Raw genomic sequence first — 22,224 nt, forward strand, 5'->3', positions numbered from 1 at the left:
TAAGGAAAGTTCCTGTCTCCCTGTAAGTCAAAAATGACTGAATAAAGTTCTGATTTCTCAGAAAAAACCTGCTCTATAAAGAGTCAGGAGCACTCACAATAGTGCTGATTTTTTACTGTCAAGAGAATCTGCAGCAAAACAGTAAATTTCCTCCAGTTACTGTACCTTCTGACACACTGTACCGTGCTCAAATAGGCATAAAATTCTGATTTCTCAAGAAAGAACAGTAATTTCAGAATGCTGCAGTTGCTCCACAAGTGCTTTAACAGTGCATCATCAGCTGACAAAGCACAAACACTGCTGACCTGATCACTTCTCCCACCTCAGATGAGGTACTGCACTGATTTAATATGCATAAACCACTTGGCATACACCAAAAAAAAAAAATCAGACACTTCAGCCTGTCACAAAACCTGCAACAGAAAATGGGATAAATCCCAAGCAATCACCCTTCTGCCAAGGGGATAAAATGCATCTGAAGATCTCTGACAGTAACCCAAGTGATCTCAAGCAAAATTTGGGCAAAAGCCCCTTGATCTGACACTTGTACCAAGTGAAAACAACCTCAACAATGAGGGATAAGGCATACAATGTGCAAATCTCTCTGACAAAATCAACTAACAGTGTAATGCAAATACTGCCCTGTGTAGAAATGACATACACAGATCCCAACGTACAAACACTCAATGAGGAACCTTTTGAGCACTGTCAACGATGGACAGTTAGGGACCGAGTAAACTCGGTGCGCCCTGGCCAAGCGTGGCTCAACTGAGGTTCTCTGAGTGTTGCACAAGAAATGTGACCTGCAAGAAAATGTCACCTCCACACTGCGGAAATCGAGACAAAAGTGTGCACTCTGGCACCACACTACCTCAAGGCATACAAAGCATCAACTGCTGGGCAAAAGCCCTGTGATCTGCTCACCCGTAAACTGAGATTCAAAACCAGTAAAAGCATATATCCTCTGTCAGATGCATAAATCCCGATATCTGTGCACAAGTCCTCCACGAAGAAAGAAAATAACTGAAAAAGTACTTGCTGTACTTCATGCAATGCAATGCACCTCGGGTAAGACCCAGATCTCCTCGCTGTACCTGAGCAGGGTACAGATCCAAGGAGAGAGTTTGAAATGCACTTCTCTGACGCAGATCAAAACCAAAAAAAAATGCACCTCCCTGACGCAAAAATTCGGAAGCAACTCCCTGCACAGTTCGTACGGCGATCCGTACTGTTGCAGACGACTGTCCATACTGCTGTACGGCCGACGCGTGTCCGTACGGCGGTCGAAGGTACCAGGCGAAGAAAAAAAAAGTACGGTGTCCGTACGGATGTACGGACGCGCGTACGTCCGTACGACTGTATGGCGCGATGCGCGATGCACAGATCTGCTCACGCGTGCGCTGCTCGACGCCGCCCTCGACCGCGCGATGCCCCGCCCTGCTGCAGCCGCCCTGCTGCAGATGTCCCGCGCCGCCTTGCTGCAGCTGCCTGCTCTGCTGTCCTGCTCGCCCGCGATGCACACTGGCAGCTGCCCTGTGCAATGCTAAGGGCACGAAGCCCAAGAGGCAAGGGGAAGGGTAGAGAGGAGAGTGGGGCTGGAAGGGAGTGAGGCTGGCTCTGATACCAGTTGAGAGGAGAGTAAGCAGGGAGAAGAGCAAAGGGGGAGAGAGTGAGAGAGAGAGACCAAATGTGCGGGTGTGAAGTGATGAGCCAGACCACAAACTCATTAGGTTTTATTAGGATTAGGTTTTCACTTAAGACAGTCATAGGTGTCATAACTTTAATAAAGGGGTGGCAATGTGCCTTTACCCCAACACTCAGTGCGTAGTCCCTCATGATCTGGTGATCATTGCCCAGTGCTCAGTGCGTAGTCCCTCATGATCTGGTGATCTTCGGTTATGAAGTCGGAGAAGGACAGCCCGTATATTTTGTGCAATGAACAATTGACACATAGTGGGCCTGGGCGTAGAGGACATATCTGGTGGTCTCTGACCTGGGACATCATATAGAGAGCATGCATAAAGTGTGCCAAACATCTGGATCTGTGATGGAAATGTGTGGCTTTCCCTCCTATAAGAGCCCCCAACCAATAGTAGGATCCCCTCCACGAAAGGATCCGATCACCTCATCCATCCTGTGTATAAGGAAAGCCTGCTGCTTACGCCACATTACTCGAGTGAGATCCACTGTGCCTCAGGTGAAGTCAAATGTCCCAAGGCTTTCTCATGTGTGATGTGAGCTCTCATCTCTTCCTCCCATCTCCCATCGCCGGTGCTCAGCCTCCTTGTCCGTATCTTTGTACAGCTCAGCCTCCCCGTCCATACCTCGGTATAGTCGCTCAACCTCCGTACAGTCACTTAGCCTCTCCTTCTGTACCTCCATACACCCCGTACTGTACAGCCCGTCCATACCCCTTTGTCGTACCTCTGTTCGTACCACATCCTGGAGTCATACTTCCATACCTCCCCCCATCAAAACCTCTCCATTCCTCCCTTCCGTACCTTGCCCTAGCCCTAGACCTAGTCCTAGTCCTCCCTAACCCCGAGTTGGGATAAACTCCCAACCTAACCTGGGGGTTAGGTTAAGCTAGGGGTTTCAACACACAGTCAATTATGGACTAGCCTACCCTCTCCTCCAAGTCCCCCTCAACTCCCTCAACTCCTTCAACATCTATCAAGACTCGATACTCTAGAGTTGCAGCCATGACACCCTCTCCATATGCACGGAATTACCAACAAGAAGGCTCAAAATAGCCCATCCTCAGGCAACAGGATCAGATTTTTTATCTGCAGCAAGCAGTGAGCTACAATTAGAGCTGGCAGAAGTAAAGGCCCGACTTCACATTCTGGAAGGGCCTGGTAAGCAGGCAGTAATTAATGAGGCTATAAAATCTTGTAATAAGGATTCCCCCCCTACCCCATAGCTAGTCTCTGCAGTCAAAGATCTTGTTCACACTCAAGTACAACACTCAAGTACAAACTGCTAAGAAAAAAGTGATTGTGGAAGTACACAACAAAGCAAGTCAGTCTAGTATTCAAGCAGAGATTAAAGAACATGAAGCTAGATGTGACAATGCACCGAAGATTAGAATAGGGGGACTCCCAGAAGATTGATACAAAAAGGAGGACACATATAGTGAAATATTGACAAAGATCAAAGCAAGCTTGCCCAACATTGAATGGGTGAATGACGATGAGCAGGATGATGATGACTCCAAGCCAGCTTCTATTTTACACTATAGAGGTCATGCAATCCTTACTCTGAAGTCAAAAGATATGCGGCCCAAGCTTCTTTGACAATCTTACAAGTTGAAGGGCACCAAAGTATGGATAGCAGAGGAGCTTACACAAGCTCAACTCACGATTAAGGCAACTGAATTAGCTAAAGTAAGGGCTGCCAGAAAGGATGGAAAATGGGTAGTTTACCGTGAAGGCGTAGCACTAATCAAAGAGTTTAAATCAAAACCAAAAGACTCTCAATCTTTAACTGATGTATGGCTGTTTACTCTTCCAGATTATCATGTAGGTACTCTAAATAATATGGGTTGCTTTTTGCACTCCATGGGAGCCTGCCATGTGCCCTCCCTAAAGCAGATGTACTAGAGGGTTTCTTACTATCCCATAGACCTTTCGGTCTCCAGTGGACGTTAATAGACTTTCTTTCTTTCTGCACTCATCATCAAACAAAGGGTTTCGGGGCATCTTCCCATCTGGGGCACGTGCAGATCGAGTCATGGCAAAATATATGGTGGTGGCAGCCTGTACCACTGATACAAGGATGTCCGAGGTGTGAGCAAGGTCCACCTCATCTCCAAGTAGGGCTGGAAGTTCCGAGGCCAAGTGGAATCACGTATACCAGCGGGTCAAGGGCACGATCAAAGTGGATCTGAACACAAGTGGGTTTAGGAGGGGCCCTCCGTGTGACTGGCATAACGGCCAAGATACAAAAGGCTAGGTATGAGTGGGCAATACCGAGTGGAGGAGGGGTAATAGTAAAGTCATGTCTCCGTGTGGCAAAGGCTGTGGACCCTACAGGTAGTCCACTATGCCTGTCCCCACCCCCCCATGTGGGAAACAAGTGAGCCCACCAGATGATGGCCATCTCCGGAGACCGTTGGACAGCACCCAACTCAAGTAGATGTCGCCCATATCCCGTCACATGTGGTGCATTTGTTGATTGCCTCACTATCCCCAACTCTGCTACATCCAACTCCGGTACTATTAGGGAATCACACTACTATTTTTAACCCCATTTGTGCACCCAGCCCATCCAACACCATCATGGTTCCCCATCTTCTTTCTCCTCCCTGTCTACTCTCTCCGTGATAATCACTTTACCATCCCTGTAGGCAGCACGTATTCCTATTTCTCTGGCTGCCATTACACGTACCATTCCTTCCCTTTCCGCGTTCCTTCTGCAAAAGAGTCAAGTCACCATCTAGATATCTTTTAGTCCCTTTCAGAGTTGACCTCGTGCTCATGAGGGTAGACCTGTCCATTGCTCTCTGGAGTTTCATCACTAGTGGTCTTGTAGGTAACTCTCCAAGCTATCTCACACATGAGGTTAACACCCATTTTTAGTGAATAAATTTTGGGCATCTGCCATTGGAGTATCTCCCACGGTTAGGCCCTGTTGAAATATGAAGCCAAAGTGAGTCAAAAATGAGTGTACTAGGTGTCTAGGGGGTGTTTTATAGTCTAGTGAGTCCTAGACATGCCACGTGTCATATTGGGTGTTATCCCATATACACTATGGCTTTCTAGAGTCTAGTGTCACACTATATAGTGTTGTACTTGTCTTGAGTCTTTAGATATCAGTCAACATCAAGCTATCTACATGTGAGTATTTTGGTTATCATTGCCTAGCACTTGTTCTTTCATTTTCCTTTCCATTTTTCTTTTCATTATGCTTTCCACATTTCCATTCCGTTCCTAGCTAGCTACTAGATCTCTTCATATGGTATCAGAGCCATGGTCCTAAGCCTACTCTCTCTTTCCCTTTTCCTTCCAAGAGGTTGAGGTGAGGGAGGCCAATGAAGCTACTCTAACTCCTCCTCCTTGGAAGGCTGCCCTCTTCTCTCCTTCCTTGGGCTCTCTTCTCCACGCCATGATCTGCCACCTCTCTTCTCCTTCCTTCAGCTACATCTTTTTGTGACCTGCAGACGATGTGATGATTCTTTCTGGAGCTAGAAGCAGAATCGCAGCTTTGTGTCTTCAGCAAAGTTGTAGAGGATCTTGAGTACTACAAATTTCGTTTTTACATCATTGCAATCTGACTTTTCTGTGAAAAGTTACAGCCCTTGCAAGAAGTGACGAAATTTGTTTCTGCGCACGAATTTTGTTTAGGAGGTCAATGATTTGATAGCCCAAGCATGATGCAACCAGCTTACCGTGGAGCTGTCCATCCTCTTCATCGTTGACCTCTACTTCAGCCCGCCATTTGCTCCTTCTGCCCAACATTCTCTTGGAGCTGCTGCCCTCAAGTTCGTGCCCACATTCTGCCCGTCATTCCCTTGGAGTTGCTGTCCATGCTGCCTCTATCTTCTCTACCCGTCACTTGATGTGAGCTCTTGACATTACATTGCGGTGACTCCTTCATGTGACTACTCCAAACTTTGGTGAAGACTTCTTGAGCTAAATGTGAGTTCTCCGATACTACTCTGACAACTCCACTACAGTGATCTCTCTGATTAGTGTATTACATCGAGCTTGATGTAGACCACTCTACATCAACAAGTGACTTCTTCAACATTGCTTATTCGATCGGTGCCTGAGGTACTTCGCATTGATTGACTTTCCGATTGGTCATGGTACCTAAGGCTTCTATTTCGACATTGGTGACTCTCCTTTCTACATTTTGAGAGTCATCATGTAATTGCCCCATGTAGCTACCCATAGACTTCACTGACACATATTTTGGGGCATTCCTACCTAGCGCTTCATTGACATCGTCATCGACTCGCAGGGATATGCATGTGCATTAGCTACTTGGAGGACATCTCTTTCACAAAGAGAGATTTTTATTTATTACTACACGCTTGATGTATTTTGGGGTCCTCTGCCCTGGGTAGTACCCCTAAAGTGATATGTATTGAGTGTTTGGTTTTCATTGAGTCTAAAGGTCCTCTGCCTTGGATAGTCCTCCTAAAAAGATGTATTGGTTTTCCTATTTTTTTGGTGTGTGGCTTCCTGACATGTCCTGTTATGAAGCCAAGGGAGGATGCACTGTGGGAGCCATATGTATTGGCTTTGATAGGTCTATTTGTTTATCAGGCCCTGGCTTGAGAGTTCCAGGATGTTGGTGCATTGGTCTCTTAGACCTCTGAGTTGGTCATGCATCCATGCATGATGAGCCTTTGAGCCATGCTAGATAAGATTTCTATGTTATGCTCACTAGCCTCTGAGCCATGCTCACTTGCCTTTGAGATTGTGTGGGAACCATGTCTAGTTCTAGACCGGCATGCATAATTCTGATGACCGTCATTGTCATGTTCCGTTCTTGGTTCCATTCCAGTAGTCTCTCACCTTGCCTTCATGGGGGGGTGTTGGAATATGAAGCCAAAGTGAGTCAAAATGAGTGTACTACGTGTCTAGGGGGTGTTTTATAGTCTAGTGAGTCCTAGACAGGCCACGTGTCATATTGGGAGTTATCCCATATACACTATGGCTTTCTAGAGTCTAGTGTCACACTATATAGTGTTGTACTTGTCTTGAGTCTTTAGATATCAGTCAACATCAAGCTATCTACATGTGAGTATTTTGGTTATCATTGCCTAGCACTTGTTCTTTCATTTTCCTTTCCATTTTGCTTTTCATTATGCTTTCCACATTTCCATTCCGCTCCGAGCTAGCTACTAGATCTCTTCAGGCCCCTCACTAAGACATTCAATGCCTTGCTCCTCCTTCTCTCTTTCTCTAGGGTCTCAGAAATATACTCTTTCTTGGAGGCTGTAGACCCCTTTTTCACCACTGCTGTCCACTCGAGCATCTCTTCCTTTCCCTTGGTGAGCTGTTGTGTGTTTACCATTCATGGTGGCCTGCATAGCAGCCATCTCTCTCTCTTGAGAGTTGCATTTTCTGCTTTGAGCTCTTCCATGGCTTTGCTGCCCCCTTTTGAGGTTGCTTGCATGTCTTTCATTTGCTGTAATTCAATCCCAATTGCTTGCACCTTATCTTTTAGCTTGACTTTTGTCACTTACCCATCCCGCTTTCTCCTTCTCCCATTGTATGATATGATATGATATGATTGTATCAAAGTCTGTGTGAGACCCTTCAAGATGTATGGGACTGGCGATCACTATTAACTAATAGAGGGGTTTTGTCCTACTTCTAGCCTTCATTAACATAAGCAGCCAAAGAGGAGGGGAGAGGAGGGGGAGAGTCAATCAGCCCACCTCTTTTGCAATACGCCTGGAAAGGAGTGGAAGGTCGTGAGAAACTTCAACGGCACATGATTTAGTCTGAAAATGCAATGCAATATTATCTGTTAGCTTTGATTATCTATGGGCTAAGATTTTGACATATTTTGCAATACTTAGAATCCATGTCATATTAATCTAAATCTGATGTTAGATGAAGATACAGATCCTCCTACTCCAACAGATGAGGAGATGGGTTTAATAGATACCATTGTATCGACTTCTGGTATGTTTCTTATACCTGCATTGAACAAAAACAGATGTTCCTGTGTTATTGAATTTTTATTACAGTCAACTATTCTTTATTTTCACACAACTTACACAGTTCAAGCTATGGTGACAGTATTTAGCTAATGTTACTTTAAGCACATTAATATGTTGCGGTTGTTTCTCTCTTTATAGATGTGATCACTCCTCCATCTGAAGCACAGAAGCACATACTGTGGCAGCTTCGCCATGCACTTGTGGACAACCCACACGCACTACCAAAATTCCTACTGTCAGTCCCTTGGAGCAAACATTCTTGTGTTGTAGAAACTCACAGGTTGGTTTTTAATAATATTAATGTGCACATTCTTTTCATTGTGGAAATTGATACCCCTTTCATATTTTTAAGGGTAACATTGTTTAATTTATGAATCAAAGGAAGCCTTAACGGTTATCTCTCCCCCTTTGTGTTTTAGTGTGTGCGTGTGTGAATGTGTGCATTTGTGTATGAATGTCTCATGTGCACATCTGGAATTCTGTATGAATACATCGTGTGCACATCCACAAGCATAGGAAAAAAATAGCATCACAAAACAAACTTGGAAGATGTGCTTACTTGAAGATACTACATGCTCTGTCAATGTCAAACGTTGAAAACAAAATCCAGGCATAGGGCTGCAATTGCAACAGCACTTCATGTTTGAAAAGTGAAAACCATTTGCAAGCATGAAGTGTCAAGAGAGCACGGTTCACATAAGCTAATATCTTAAGAGCACAAAACTGCTTTATGTAACTATTCAGATAGATGCTCACAAAATTGCACAAGTTGCTTGGTCTTTTTATTTTAAATCTTTGAGAAGTAGACTTCTATAGAGCATGAGAGAAACCACCTAGAGTAAAAACCCCCAGGTTGAAATCAAAGACCATGCAAAGTCTGAAAAAGCTAAGACTGGCTGGAAATGCCAAATCATGCTGAGAGATGCAAAAAAGAAGGGGCTGTTTCTCCATTCCCTGAGAAACAACCTCCTCCTAGAGATTGCTCTGGAAGACTTTTTAATCGTCATTGATTTTAGTGAGGCTACAGATGATGTGTTGCAGCCCCAAACAAAAAATTCAGAACAGCAAGAAATGCCCACGCAGTCGGGAAAAAAAAAAAAAGCAAAGGAAGAGGGGGCTAGAAACTAGGCTCTGATACCACATGAAGGCACATGGCACGGAATGGAAAGGAAATGGAAAGACTAAAATGAAGATACAAGTACAAAGCAATGATAACCAAAGTACTCACATAATAGAAAGCTTGATGTAGACTCCATACTAAAGAGACCTGGTCTCATCCACAAGTCTACGAAGAGTGTCCGAAGAGTATCTCTGACCCACTGCCCTGAAGAACTCTCTAGAGCATCTATCCCCCTTCTGGATCTAGAAGGTCTGCTAGGAGTAAAACCTGAACTGGGCCTTTCTGCCCTGAATCTCCTCTAGTCTCTCCTGAGCCTCTGAAAGCTGCCCTCTGATGAAAAGAGAATGAGTAAAGCTCTGAATCAATCTCTGAAGTCTGGATACCTCCGCTCTTGCGTTCCGATCTCTGATTCTGAGCTTTTCCTTCTCCTCTTTTGCCCTCAACAGGCAGGCCATGTTGGCTCTAGTCAAAGCCCCCTCTACCCACATCAACCAGCCCTGATCCACATGAGTGTCCTCTGACAACCAAGCCTCTCTCAACCGTTCCACGAACTCTGTGTCTTGAAAAACAAAGTCCGGAACTCTCACAAAGCCTGTGCTCTCCAATGAGAGGTAGGGAGAATCTGTAATAGGACTGGAGCATGGTCAGATAAAACATAACCCGGGTGGATCCCGATCTGTCCTCCTCTGGCCTGGCCCCATTGGCCAATATAAAACCTGTCAAGTCTGACCAAAGAGAGAGAGCCATGGAAAACCCCGGACCAAGAGAACTAAAGACTGTCAGCCAAGTGACGAAAGTCATCCAATTGAGCTGCATCATGAAGTCCAGCATGCAAAACAAAACTATCCCACTCCACTCTCTCCCTATCAGAAAGGCCACCCTCTGTCTGGCCGGACTTGTCTTCAGAGAATTCAACCATGTTGAAATCAAAGTAGGCAAAGGTCGAGGAGGGGGGAACTCTGAAGTGAGTCTAACCCTCGTAACACCTGTACCAATAAGTGACTGAGCATAGGAATGTCTAGCACCTGAAGGGATGACTGTAGCTGCCACACTAGCCATATGCTCCACAGCTCTGCTACAAGAGCTGACCTCATCAGGAAGTCCAGGGAAAAGCATCCAAAAGGAGACCTGTCGCGGTCCCGGGGAAGTAGAACTAAAGTGCTTCCGCCAAGGCCACAAACGGATGACTCTGCTCTGAAACTGAATCAGTGAGCTCATAAGTACTCTTTGAGCCTGCTCTGTAGACTGAAGGCCAAAAGAAAAGTACCCTCTGCCAAGCAATCAGAAAACCGTAACTGAGACACCTAATGAGGCCATGCTGGTGTACACCCAATCATGTAAATGTTGGCCTCTATCGGGTAGAAAGCCAATGATGTGTGTCGAACGAAAACCGTCCTCTGCTACCTCAATCATCTGCACAATGTCGGGAGGAAAAGAAACTGTGACTTCAGTCTCCTCAGGTTCGGCAATGGGAGTGGCATTAGTGTCCTCCATTGTCTCAGCTTACGCTGTCCTGAGGGGAGGGGCTACCTCTGCTGAAAATGTTTTAATGAGCTGGGCTATGCATTGGAGTTCGTTTAGGACCTGCACCGTTTATTTATTTTGAGACGGACTCCTCTCAAAGATTGTATCCCACTCAGCGTCAGGAGCTTCTTTGGCAGAGAGTCAGGGTCATTGGTTGCCTGGGTAAGGAATGGGCCAGAGATCCTTCCAGGTTGACCTTTGCAGAGGATATTAGATGGAGACTTTGGATTTTTCAGGGTCGACCTCTTGCGGAGCTTGACTAGGACCTAGGTGAGTGGGCATGGCCTGCTCCGGTGGCAGGCGTTCGTCCTCTTTCTTTTTTCCAGTACTCGACGAGGGCAGGTTATAGGCTTCAGCAGAGAGACTCTCATTACCTACCATCTGCCTCCCAGCATTGGCACGCACAGGAACTTACTGCAGAGCTCTTGCTGAGCTACTGGACCCACTTTTGGGGCATCAGTAGAGCCAGCAAAGTCTCCTATTTTCTTTGGATCACTATACATAGGGGCATACCTGTGGGTACTTGGCTCCAACAGATGGGTAGACCCTCCTTGTGTATGCGTTGTCAGCTTGCAGAGGAATCTAGCAAGCATTGTTTATGGAGTTGCACCAGCTCTAGAGTGGTATGGACAGGTATTTTTAGGTTGTTCTCATATGTTACATCTGAGTCCTTTCTGATGACTTGGGGCGCTGCTCTTTGGGGGAGAGGATCTGGAGCCTTTACTCTCCTTGAGTTAGAACCAGGAGACCACGGTTTCTTCATGCAGCATCGCCAGAGACGGGGTCCCACGGAGGCCAGCATCATGGAGCTGCAGGATTTACTTTTGGTACCAGTACCAGCTCAGGATTCCATGCCTACTTCAGCTGTAGGGTCAGCCTGGGAGGTGATTTCCAGCATTACCCTATGGCGGATATGGTGTTCGCGATGTTCTTTTGTCCTTGGGGGCCATTTATGCACGGAGGCTGACACTCTTGCTTCCATTTGGGCGGAGATTATCTTCACTCTCAGGAGTCAGTGGGAGCGGTGTACAGGCACCTCTTTGGCAGCTCGTGGGAGACTTATATCCTTCATGAGGACATGGGACTGCTCTTTATTTTTTCACTTGACCCCTTTTGGGATGTCGTGGCATTTTAGTCCACCTCCATGGCTTTTTTGCCACATTGTTGAGGCTAGGGATAGAGTACTTTCTCTCCCACCTGTTGTATGATTTGTTTTGAATGGAATATATCACTCTTTTCTTTAAAAAAAAAAAGACTCAAGACAAGTACAACACTATATAGTGTGACACTAGACTCTAGAAAACACACAATGTATATGGGATACGTCCCATAATGGCATGTGGCACTCTAGGATATAAAGTAGAATGGTGTCTACTAAAATCCTCTCCGCATGTGTAGGCCCGTTATACCACAACCAAGACACCCTCACTGTATGCTCACATATACATACGAGGAGGTCTAGATCGACCCATAATTGGACACCATGAACATATTTTTTTATCTACAGCAGCAGGTAACAGAGTTAAAGATGCAACTAGCAGATGCAATAGCTAGAATTCAGGCTCTCAAAGGACCTGGCAAGCAGGCAGTAATTGATGAGGCAGTAAAGTTTTGCAAGTCTTCCCCCCCTACCCCCCAACTAGTCTCTACAATCAAAGATCTAGTTCACACTGAAATATAGACTGCTAAGAAGGAAGTGATTGATACCAAAGTAAATAAAGCTGACATTCAGGAAGAGATTAAAGAACGCACAGCTAGACGTGATAATGCCTTGAAGATAAGAATAGGGGGACCTCCTAAAGGATGGTATAAAGAAGAGGACTCTTTCGGTGACACTTTAGCACATGTCAAAGCAGCCATGCCTAACATTGATTGGACGGTTGGCAAGGGTGATGATGTCGATGATGATGATGAAGCTAGACCAACTCAAATCTCACAGTCTCAAGGTCATGCTATCATTATGCTCAACTCACATGATCTACGTATCGAGCTTCTCCGACGATCTTATAAATTGAAAGGGACTAAGATATGGATAGCTGAGGAACTTGCACGAGCTCAACTGAAAAATAAGGCAACGGAATCAGCTAAGGTCAAGGATGCTAGGAAGGATGGAAAATGGGTAGTATATCTTGGAGGCATAACAATCATTAAGGAGTTTAAATCTAAGCCAAAATCCTCTCAGTCTTAAAATGTTGTATGGCTGATTATGTTTTTCAAGCTATAACGTAGGTACTCTAAATAATTGGAGCTGCTCTTTGCACTCTCTGGGAGCTGCCATGTGCCCTCCCTAAGTAGATAGACTAGAGAGGTTTTTCAGTCCCATAGACCTGTTGGTCTTCCGTGGACGTTAATAGACTTTCTTTCTTTCTTTCTTTCTTTCACGTTTGATGTCTTTGCTCATGCTGTTGTCTAGCTCTCTCCCTCACTTCGTGTTCCTACAGTATTTCAGCTAACAATCATCATCGATGGGAGAAAGTAGGGTGGAAAATCGTACCCGACCTGGTGTATATCTCTTGGAGTAGTGGTGAGGAGGGAAGTCCATAGGGGAAACAACTCCCTTCTAAGTATCTAGAGTAGATCTCCTGGAATAGTGGTGAGGAGGGAAGTCCACAGGGAAAACAACTCCCTCTAAGTAGATCTCCCTTCTCAATCATGAGGAGGGAAGTCCATAGAGGAAAGAACCCCACACCTATGGAAGATGACACCGTATCGATAGGAAAATCAAGAACTGTGTCACCAAATGTAGAGTGCAAAAACAGTAAAATCAGCTAGAGGAGAGGAGTTCCTCTGAACCAAGTATGGCACCAGAGTCCACAAAATCCATGTGTGTGAGGTTGGAGTCACATCCTTCCCAGGATCAATGAATTGCATCTAAAGAACAAATGTAGAAGGGGGCTGCTCGGACCGGATGTCATGGTTTGGAGAAGAAAGTGAGGGAACATCAACCCTAGCCTCAAGCAAAGCTAGGTCAAGGGAAACATTGGCTGTGACCTGAAGAGGATCAAGGGCATCTGTGACCTGAAGAGGATCAAGGACATCACTAGCATCACTAGCCCCACGACCAAAATCGGAATATCACTAGCCCTGAGGGAACCTAATTTTTTGCAGATTCTAGTGATGTACTGCAAAAAAAAACCGCAACCGAACACGGGGCAGAAGGTGCAGGATGTGTAGTGGGTGCTAGATGTGCAGGAGGTGCCGGATGGAACCCTCTGATGAGGGTGAGGAGGTGCCACACCAGAAGACGTCTTGGGCTTTTTTTCTGCCTTGGGCAATCCTAGCGAAATGCAACATTAATCTTGCCTGCCCATAATCTCAACTGCCCATAATCTCAATTGCCTGTAATCTCAGCTCTTACCGAAAAAGAGCGCCATCAGGAAGTTGGAGCATGATGTGGTCATAAAAAATATTAGGATCAGACAAGATGACCTAATATGGGAACCCCATCAGATATGATCGCCTCTCTGTAGGAGACGGTAAACTAGGGAGGGAGGGATCTCTGTTACCAGCCCGAAGGAAGCTCTGATGGTGGCAAGGAGCCGATGATAAACCTAGTAATTTGATTAAGAGTGGTGTGATCCAACTATCCTCCTCTAATAGGGCGAACCCAGCATGAAAGGTGAAAGGAAATTCCTCTTGTGACGTAGCACAAGGGTTTAGCCTTAAGCATTGTGCTCGCGGCTCCGAGAAAATCAAAAGCCACCTAAAAAAACCTCATCCCAATAAACAAACATTGGAAGGCGGGGGCAAAGTTTGAAGGTAAGGCAGTCCCCAGTCTATGATCTGGAAGGGTGGAGCTCAATAGATCTATGACTCACCATTCCATGTTCGAAGGCGGCGGACTCAATAGTCTTTGAATCTCTATTCCTTCCAAGATTGACTTTGTTGATAAACTTACATCCTCTACACTCATCTCACTTCTTTCTCGTGAAGTCGTGCCAATCCATCCACTTGCATTCAAAGAGAGTGCATCCAAGAACATATAAAGGGCACAAGTTATCATTGGCACATGTTAACAACAGAAATGGTACAAAATGACGAGATAGAAATGCTGTAACAAGTCTTTTTCAAGAAAAATGTTTTTTTGCAAAGAGTTTTTCAGGAAAAATGTTTGTGTTGAAAATCTTTTTCTCTATGTTTCAAGAATTATCTTTAAATTTGTTGCTTGAGCTCTCAAACATAAGAATTGGTTGTATAAACGTTTCCATAATTTTTTGCAAACTTCTGGTTTTTCTTTCAATTCAGACACTAATTGTTCAAACAACATGTCAATAGAGATTTCTTTGAGGAATTCATACATGTATTTCGTGACATTTCACAAGGGAAAACATTTTGTTATGTATCACTTGTTGCAGGATTCTTACTAGATGGAAGCCTATTCAACCATTTTATGCCCTTCAGGTTTTCCTCATTTCCAATTGAACATATTCAAAAAATGTATCTTTGCTTAAAGTTCTAAAAACCTATAAATACATAAAAGGGTTGCGAACCAAAAACAATCCAATAAGAAAATATTTAATCTAATGTAATGTGTATGTAAAATTAAGAGACAGCCATAGCATGTTGATTATAGGGCTGAGCATCAAGCTTATAAAGACCCATGCTAGCCTCATAAGAAGCTATAGCCACAATCTCATACCCTTTCTTTGGATCCTTGATCTTGCATTAATCATCCTAGAATCCCACAACCATGTGCTGATCATGGACCATGGATGGAACTGAAACAAGATTTTTCCTGAAGTCAGGAACATACCAGACCTCACGGATGTACGTTTTCTTTCCTGAATCCAAAAGGATGGGAACATCTCCCACTCCTGTGATGTCCTGAGTTGCATCATCACTGGCTCAAATGCAATGTGCTTCTGCCCCCAAAAATCAGCCTGTATCTCAGCCAAACAATGGCTCACTTGCTCAATAGGCATCCAAAAGTGCATAACTTACAGCCAACACTTGGCTTCAAATATGCATAACACCTGAGCAGTGATTTGCACTCAATGTGTAGCAAAAAAACTGTCCCAAATGCACTGATACATGTGCAATGCAATCTGCAAGACACACGCGCAATGCTATCCCAAAGAACCAACTAGGAGAGGCTGAAAATGAGCTGAAGCAAGGATCTTGCGCTGGAGCAGGAGTAAAATTTGAACCACCAAGTCGAATCCGGAGCTAGAGATGCAGGGAGAGTGGGGAAGCAAGTGACAGGGCTGGAAGGACTAGCTCTGATACCACATGTAGGAACAAGAATGGAGAAGAGTTGTGAACGCAAGAACAATAAGTGAACAAAAGTGAAGTCCAACTGAAATGTTCAAATGAAACAATACAAGTACTTGGTATATATAGTACCCAAGTACTAGTCAACCATATAGTTGACTTATGGCCTACAACACCATATCATTGTAGATATCTCTATGGAATAGAGGCAAAATAAAATGCAAGTCCCTTCTCTACTATAAATAGCTCCAAACCAAAAGTTTGACCTAAGAAAAGTTTGCCATTTTCTTGGAAACCACATTTCTTCTTTTTTTTTAATTCTTTCCTTGAAATAAACTTCTATTAAGTATGAAAAAAATAGCCGAGCAAAGAAGCTCTATTCATTTTGATTGCCTCTACTACTGAAGTAGGTGAAGTACCCTGAAAATGGCTCGGATGGTGAGAAGAAACTTGTAGTAGATCCAGGAAAACTAATGAAAAGAGAGGATATCTTTCTGGTTTCCTCCATTGGGTCAACAAATCTCAGACTGAAAGGATGGAGAATTCTCTCTCTCTCTCTCTCTCTCTCTCTCTCTCTCTCTCTCTGCACAATCATAGATGCAGGTCGCAGCTCTAGGCACAAGTCGAATGTGTAGTTGCACGCTCCAAATAGGTTAAGCAAGTTGTGTTTCGCCTCTGTTCCAATCGCGCTGCCAATACAGTCTTAGGCCTTTCAGTTTGCAGCTCCTACCAGCCCTTCAAGTCACATCTCAAACTCAGGTCACAGAGTGCGGTCTTCAATTCCGATCAGTTCATTAATGTTCCGTTCAGTTTCAGGCTTCAGCTCACAGCAAAACAGGCCCCAATTCTGGGTTGGGCTGAACCCCCTAGCCCAACTCAGGGGTTAACTCCAGTAGAGGTGGGTTTCTCCAGCTTATACAAGCCAATATGGAGACTCCCAAGGTGAAAGCGTTCATTCCCTGGACCCCGGCTAGCAAGTTCTCCTACTCAGCTGCTGTTACAGCTTTTGCCCTGACTCCTACTCCGTATGCAATTACGTACCAAAGGTTGAAGACTCTTTCAGAAAAGTTCATGATATGGAGGGCAATGGAAAGCAAGAAGTCATCCATGATGCACTACACACATGTGATGCATCTCCACTAATACCACAGCTAGTTTCTAAAGTGCAGGGAATGGTCACCACTTGAGTGAAATCAATGAAACAAGAGATGATTGCTGATGTAAAACAGCAAAGTGAACAAAGCTGATCTTTACATGGAATTGAAAGAGCAGGAAGCCAAAGAAACTAACAGGCTGATTTTACGGGGAAGGGATTATGAGATGGTTGTCTTGGCACAAGGGAATACACAGAAGATAAAATCAACTACCTCAAGGAGAAGATACCAAAAGTGGAATGGAACCAGATGTTATCTTGATATCCAGCAAAAGGGAACATAGATACAATTCTCTCTCAGTGACAAGGCAGCAAGGATCAAGATTCTCCAGCAGATACACAAGCTGAAGGGCAAGAAGATATGGATATCTGAGAAGCTCCATTGAACTTAATAAAGTGAGAGAAGCTAGGAAAGCAGGAAAAGGAGCAGTTTAGCATGAAGGACAAGAATTGATTAGAGATTCCAAATCTCAGCCCAAAGACTCTCAGCCTTAAACTGATGTAATGAAGGTCACACTATGATAGTACTAGAATATAGGTATGTTCTATAATAATTTTGAGCTGCTTTATGCACTCTCTAGGAGATGCTTTGTGCACCCCCCTTCTCCTTCTTTGTTACGTGTACCTTGTCTCATAGGCTCGTGAGGCCTTCTACAGACATTAATGGATCTTTTCTCATTTCATTACACCACTTTTGCATTGAGAGTGGATGGGCCAAGGCATACCCAGGGAGAGTTGCATTTGTAGTTTATGTGATCAGTAGGAGGTTGCATCGGAGGACTATTTTGCTTTCAAATGCCCTGTATACTATGAGATTGGAGGTCATTATTAGTGCCTCTTAAGGGATGGTTTCGGACCCTTATCTAGGGTCTCTTTCCTACCCAAATCAGAGATGCCTGTTGTCCATCTATGAGGCCATCCGACCGAAGGAACATTTGAGGCGACATCAGGGTGGAAAGCCAGACTCTATGTAGAGCATGATCACCGAGTTTTTCCAGCCAAAGAGCACTGACCAGCAGGGCAGAGGGAGACGATGTGCCGTGAGGACTAGAGCGAGTATATGGTAGACTCGCCAATGAGTTGATGCACATATCAGACTAAGGGACCTTCCCTCCATGCTCATCACAGATTGGGAACTTCTGACGGGATGATAGTGGTACTTGTTCGTCGCAAGGCCATAGCTCGAGGGCCATAGCTCGGAGATCATAGCGGATCACACATATCGACAGTTGTCAGTGCTCTATCGTAGTCATTACACCACCACAGCCTCGTGCATCACCGATCCCCCCCCTCTTAGGCTTGACCTCTCCACCAGCTTCCAAACAATCACCACAGTGACACCGGCCCCCATCTTCTTCATGAGCTCAAAGTTTTCTCCTAATGTATTTGTCATGGGTGTTGATGTACGCTTAAAGGCTCCACCCCTGCCCCTTGTTGTATTAGGTTCTTTCAATCTCACAGACCCTTTGTTCTTTCAAAGAATTGTAATAAACTTGTAATAAGCATCATAGAGAGGGGACGGTCCGAGTGATGGCAACGAGGCAGGAGGGGAAATGGACTGCATACAAAGATGAGGTAATTATACGAGAGAAGGCAAAAAGGGAGAGATAGAGGCAGACAACGCATGACGGTTTTGGACCTATGAGATAGAGACACGTGAGAGATTGGGTATGGCTGTTTGGAATTGTTATGGCACCCTTTATTGTGACCCAATGGGTTTCTCAAAGATTTACACAAATAGAGATGCCATTTTCTTTTTCTTTTTTTCAATAAAAAGAATTCTATTAAGTATGAAAGAAACCCGCAAGCATAAGCTCAAAAGAGGAAATACATCATGCAAAGCATGAGAGAAAGTCTTCTCAAAAAGAGCTAGAAAAACGCCTAGGTGGAGGCTGAAAATGCCACCTCAGCCCTGCAGTAAACTCTGAGAAGGGAGAACCCCTCCGTTCTCCAAGGAAGATAGTCCTCTTTGCAGTGGCTGCCCAAGATGAACCCTGCATGGTACCCCAAATGGTCACGAGAGGATCTACACTGGTTCACTGCAATCCCTCCATGAATAGAAAGCCAAAAGGAAAGAGTGATTTTTCTATTTCTAAGGGATTTCCAAGGTCTCTTCTAGAAAACCCTCTGCAAGTTTGGAGATATCTAAAAGTTATCCCAAAGAGTGGTTGTGGAAGGCCTCCAATCTCTATAGCTGAACTGGAATCTCCTGGCATTACTGATAGTGTAACAAAAGTTTTCTCTTGGTGCTCCTTATCAATCCACTCCCACTCCCCAGGGAAAGAACATGGTGGAGAGGGAGAGGGAGAGAGAGAGGGTAGGCTAGGAAGAGAGAAGATAACACTCAAACGGAAACATGATGAAAGTGAAAGGAAATGGAAATGAGCAATAGACCAAAATGGAAAGACTCACAATGATAAAGCTTGATGTGGAATCCTTGATGTGACACACAAGTATAATCATATATAGGATAGACACACACTAGAATACCAAAGTGTATATGGGATATCTCCCAATATGACACGTGGCACTCACACATAAGACTCTACTAGAACTCCTAGTAGAACACACTAAAACACACTCAACCTGACTTCATTTTCTAACACCCCCCCATGAAGGAAAGGTGAGGGACAACTGGACTAGAATCAAGAACAGAACATGACAATGACGGACTACTAATATGTGCACCCCAAGTAACTCAGAGGCTAAAGTCTGATAATGTTCAGAGATTGATCCAAGAACTCTCATGGCTTGAGACACAACATGACTCAGAGGATCATGTCTTAGCATGGCTACATGACCCGCTCATAGGTCTAGGAATACACCACCATCCTAGAACTCGGACAGACCTTATAAATAAACCCTATCAAAGTCAATACATGGCTCCCACAATAGATCCCCCTCGTGGCTCCAAAACAGGGTGACATGGAGCCACACACCATAGATAGCAAAACATCATTTTAGAAGGACTATCCAAGGCTGAAAATCTTTATTGATTACAAGAGATTATTACATTCAATTGTTGGGGGACTATCAGGGTAGAGTACCCATATACACCAAGCTCAGGGACATATTAAGAAGACATATTCATCATCCTCATCTACCTCCTGAGGGAAGGATAGATTTCTTTTCTTTTTTTTTTTTTCCAAGAAAAAGACTTCTATTAAGTAAGAAAAAAAACCCGCGAGAGCAAGCTCAAAGCGGAATACATCATGAAATCATGAGGATAAATAAAAAACCCCCTCAGAGTGAGGTGGAAAACAACCAAGGCTGAGGCTGAAAGTGCCATCTCAACCCTGTAGTAGTTTCAGAGAAGAAAGGAGAATCCTTCCATTCCCTGAAGAAAGAAGCCCTCCTAGCTGAGGCTGCACAGGAGTCCCCCTGCATACCCGTCCATATGGCCATCAAAGTATGTACAATGTCTGTCCAGATACTAGCCAATGTGTGCGAGGGATGAACCTGAGTACCCTCCAAAGCCTTTGTGCATCTGGCTCTCCAGATATGCCAGGATGCTATGCTCGCTAGAATCTCCCAAGAAGTATCCACAGAGACATGTACAGCTGTAAAAGGAAGGTGTGGTACCACATCCAACGAACAGGACTCAATCCGATGACGTCGAACCGAAATGGCCCGAGAGGAGTCAACTCCCTCATAGAAAACCTGAGGTCCTATAAGAGAGAGCCAAGCCACCGAGCCCCATGTCATAAAAAGTGGGGAATGGTTAAAGTGACTGAAAATCCTGGCTACCCCCATCCAAATCAACCTCGCCTGTCTGCAATCCCATAAGCAATGCTAAATAGACTCCGAAGCAAAAAGGCATCGAGGGCATGTAGGGTCGGCTCCGAACCTGGACCTCCAAAGGTTCACTGCAATTCCTCCATGGATAGAAAGCCAAAAGAAGATAGTGATCTTTCTATTCCTATGGGATTTCCAGAGCCTCCTCCAGAAGCACCTCTGCTGATCCGCAGTAATACCAAAAGTCTCCCAATGAGGAACTCTGGAGGGTCTCCAACCTCTACTACTGAGCTAAAATCTCCTGGCATTACTGACCGTGTAACGAAAGAAGGGGATGCTCTTCTCTCGATGCCCTGCGTCAATCCACTCCCACTCTTCGGGGTCCCACTGCAAATACCTGATGGGAACTCCCCCATAGAGCCAGAGCCTCCAAGACCCGGTGGAGAGTAGCCGGGGGTCTGGGTCTAGGAACCACTCTGAATCTGATCCCTGCATCAAAAGACCTACAACCCTGATAGGCTGAAAAGCAGACTCAAGCAAGATGTCCTCTGTGGACCTGAGCAATCTGCCACCATCCTGGACACTAAAAACCAAAGCATCCTCCTGTGCGTCTCGGAAGGCCAAAACCTGAAGCGGAACCCCGCCTCTCGAAAAAGTACCTGCCCAAGTGGAGGAAGTGAGTGGCATATCATCTGTGTCTACCCAAACCTCTAGAAGGGCTGCCTCAATATGCAAGATCCTCCCTGCACTCCCTCTGAGATGTCCTGTCAACCTTGATTTGGTCTCCTCTGGAAGCCTGCGGAAAGCTTTCCAAGACCCCATAGAAGAAGCAGGTCCCCTCTCCCACCTGGACCACTGCATGTAGAGTGAGGCACCCAGTGGTCTGCCATGATCATCTAAAATATTGTCATTCCACATGATGGGTTGCCTATCAATCTCTTCCCAAGAGGAAGGAGGAATCCTCCGAAGAGTGCTTCTGAAACTGGCCCAAGCTTTCAGAATGGCAACCATGAGAGGGGACGAAGATGACCTGAGGTGTGCTGTGGTGAAGATCCATCTAACACTGCTCATCCAGTCTCCTCCTGAAGAAGGTGTGCACCTCTGTATGCTGCTGATAAGAAAGTCCTTCCACGGTTCCTGCCCTGGCATAAGTCCCCGCACCACCATCTTGCAAAGTAAAGCTCTGCACTGTAAATCTGGATCAATAATATTGAGACCCCCATCCTGTGTAGGGAGGATGAGGGTCTCCCAAGCCACCCTGGCTAAGGCATCTGCTATGCCATCAAGCCCACTCCAGAGAAAGTTTCTAATCGGTCTTCTGAGCTGAATGATGCAGTCCCTAGAACGGCACCAACATGAACAAACAAACCAGGCTGTGGCCAAGAGGACCTGGTTGACCACCACAACTCTAGAGGCAAGATCCAGCTTGGCTGAGCTCCAAAAAAGAAGCTTCCTTCTGATGCTCTCCAAAACGGGAGCAAACTGCTGCGTGGTAGAAATATCCAAGCCGACGTGGCAGGCCAAATACCTGATAGGCACACCCCTCTGAACCCAAGTGAATCCTATGTCAAGCCCCCAAACTGGAGTGTCCTCATCATTGATCCAAAAGCCATTGGATTTATGCCAATTTATCTGCGCCCCTGCTGCCAAGCAAAATAAATCCAATGCTGTCCTGAAAGAAGTGAGCGTCTGTGGAGTGGCATACAAGTAAACTGCTGTGTCATCAGCCAACTCATTGTCAAGTAGCTCCTCTTCCCTTTTGATGGGAAGTCTCAGCCCAAAGATGTCAGCTTGAGATCT

General features: G+C 45.1%; 1 protein-coding gene across 1 annotated transcript in view; it reads left to right on the plus strand.

Annotated features, from left to right (window-relative positions):
- The first annotated feature begins 1,375 nt into the window (after window positions 1-1,375).
- LOC147905289 (uncharacterized) overlaps window positions 1,376-22,224 on the plus strand; it is a 75,923-nt gene continuing 55,074 nt past the window's right edge. The window contains exons 1-4 of the mRNA XM_087378893.1: window positions 1,376-1,565; window positions 7,572-7,643; window positions 7,820-7,961; window positions 14,681-14,726. Of these exons, the coding sequence (XP_087235019.1) occupies window positions 1,376-1,565; window positions 7,572-7,643; window positions 7,820-7,961; window positions 14,681-14,726 (450 nt within the window). The remainder of the gene's footprint in view (window positions 1,566-7,571; window positions 7,644-7,819; window positions 7,962-14,680; window positions 14,727-22,224) is intronic.

Source organism: Dipteris shenzhenensis, chromosome 1 (assembly GCF_047967505.1).
Source record: "Dipteris shenzhenensis isolate YYH24624 ecotype China chromosome 1, Dip_SZ_1.0, whole genome shotgun sequence".
NCBI classification, from domain to species: Eukaryota; Viridiplantae; Streptophyta; class Polypodiopsida; order Gleicheniales; family Dipteridaceae; genus Dipteris; species Dipteris shenzhenensis.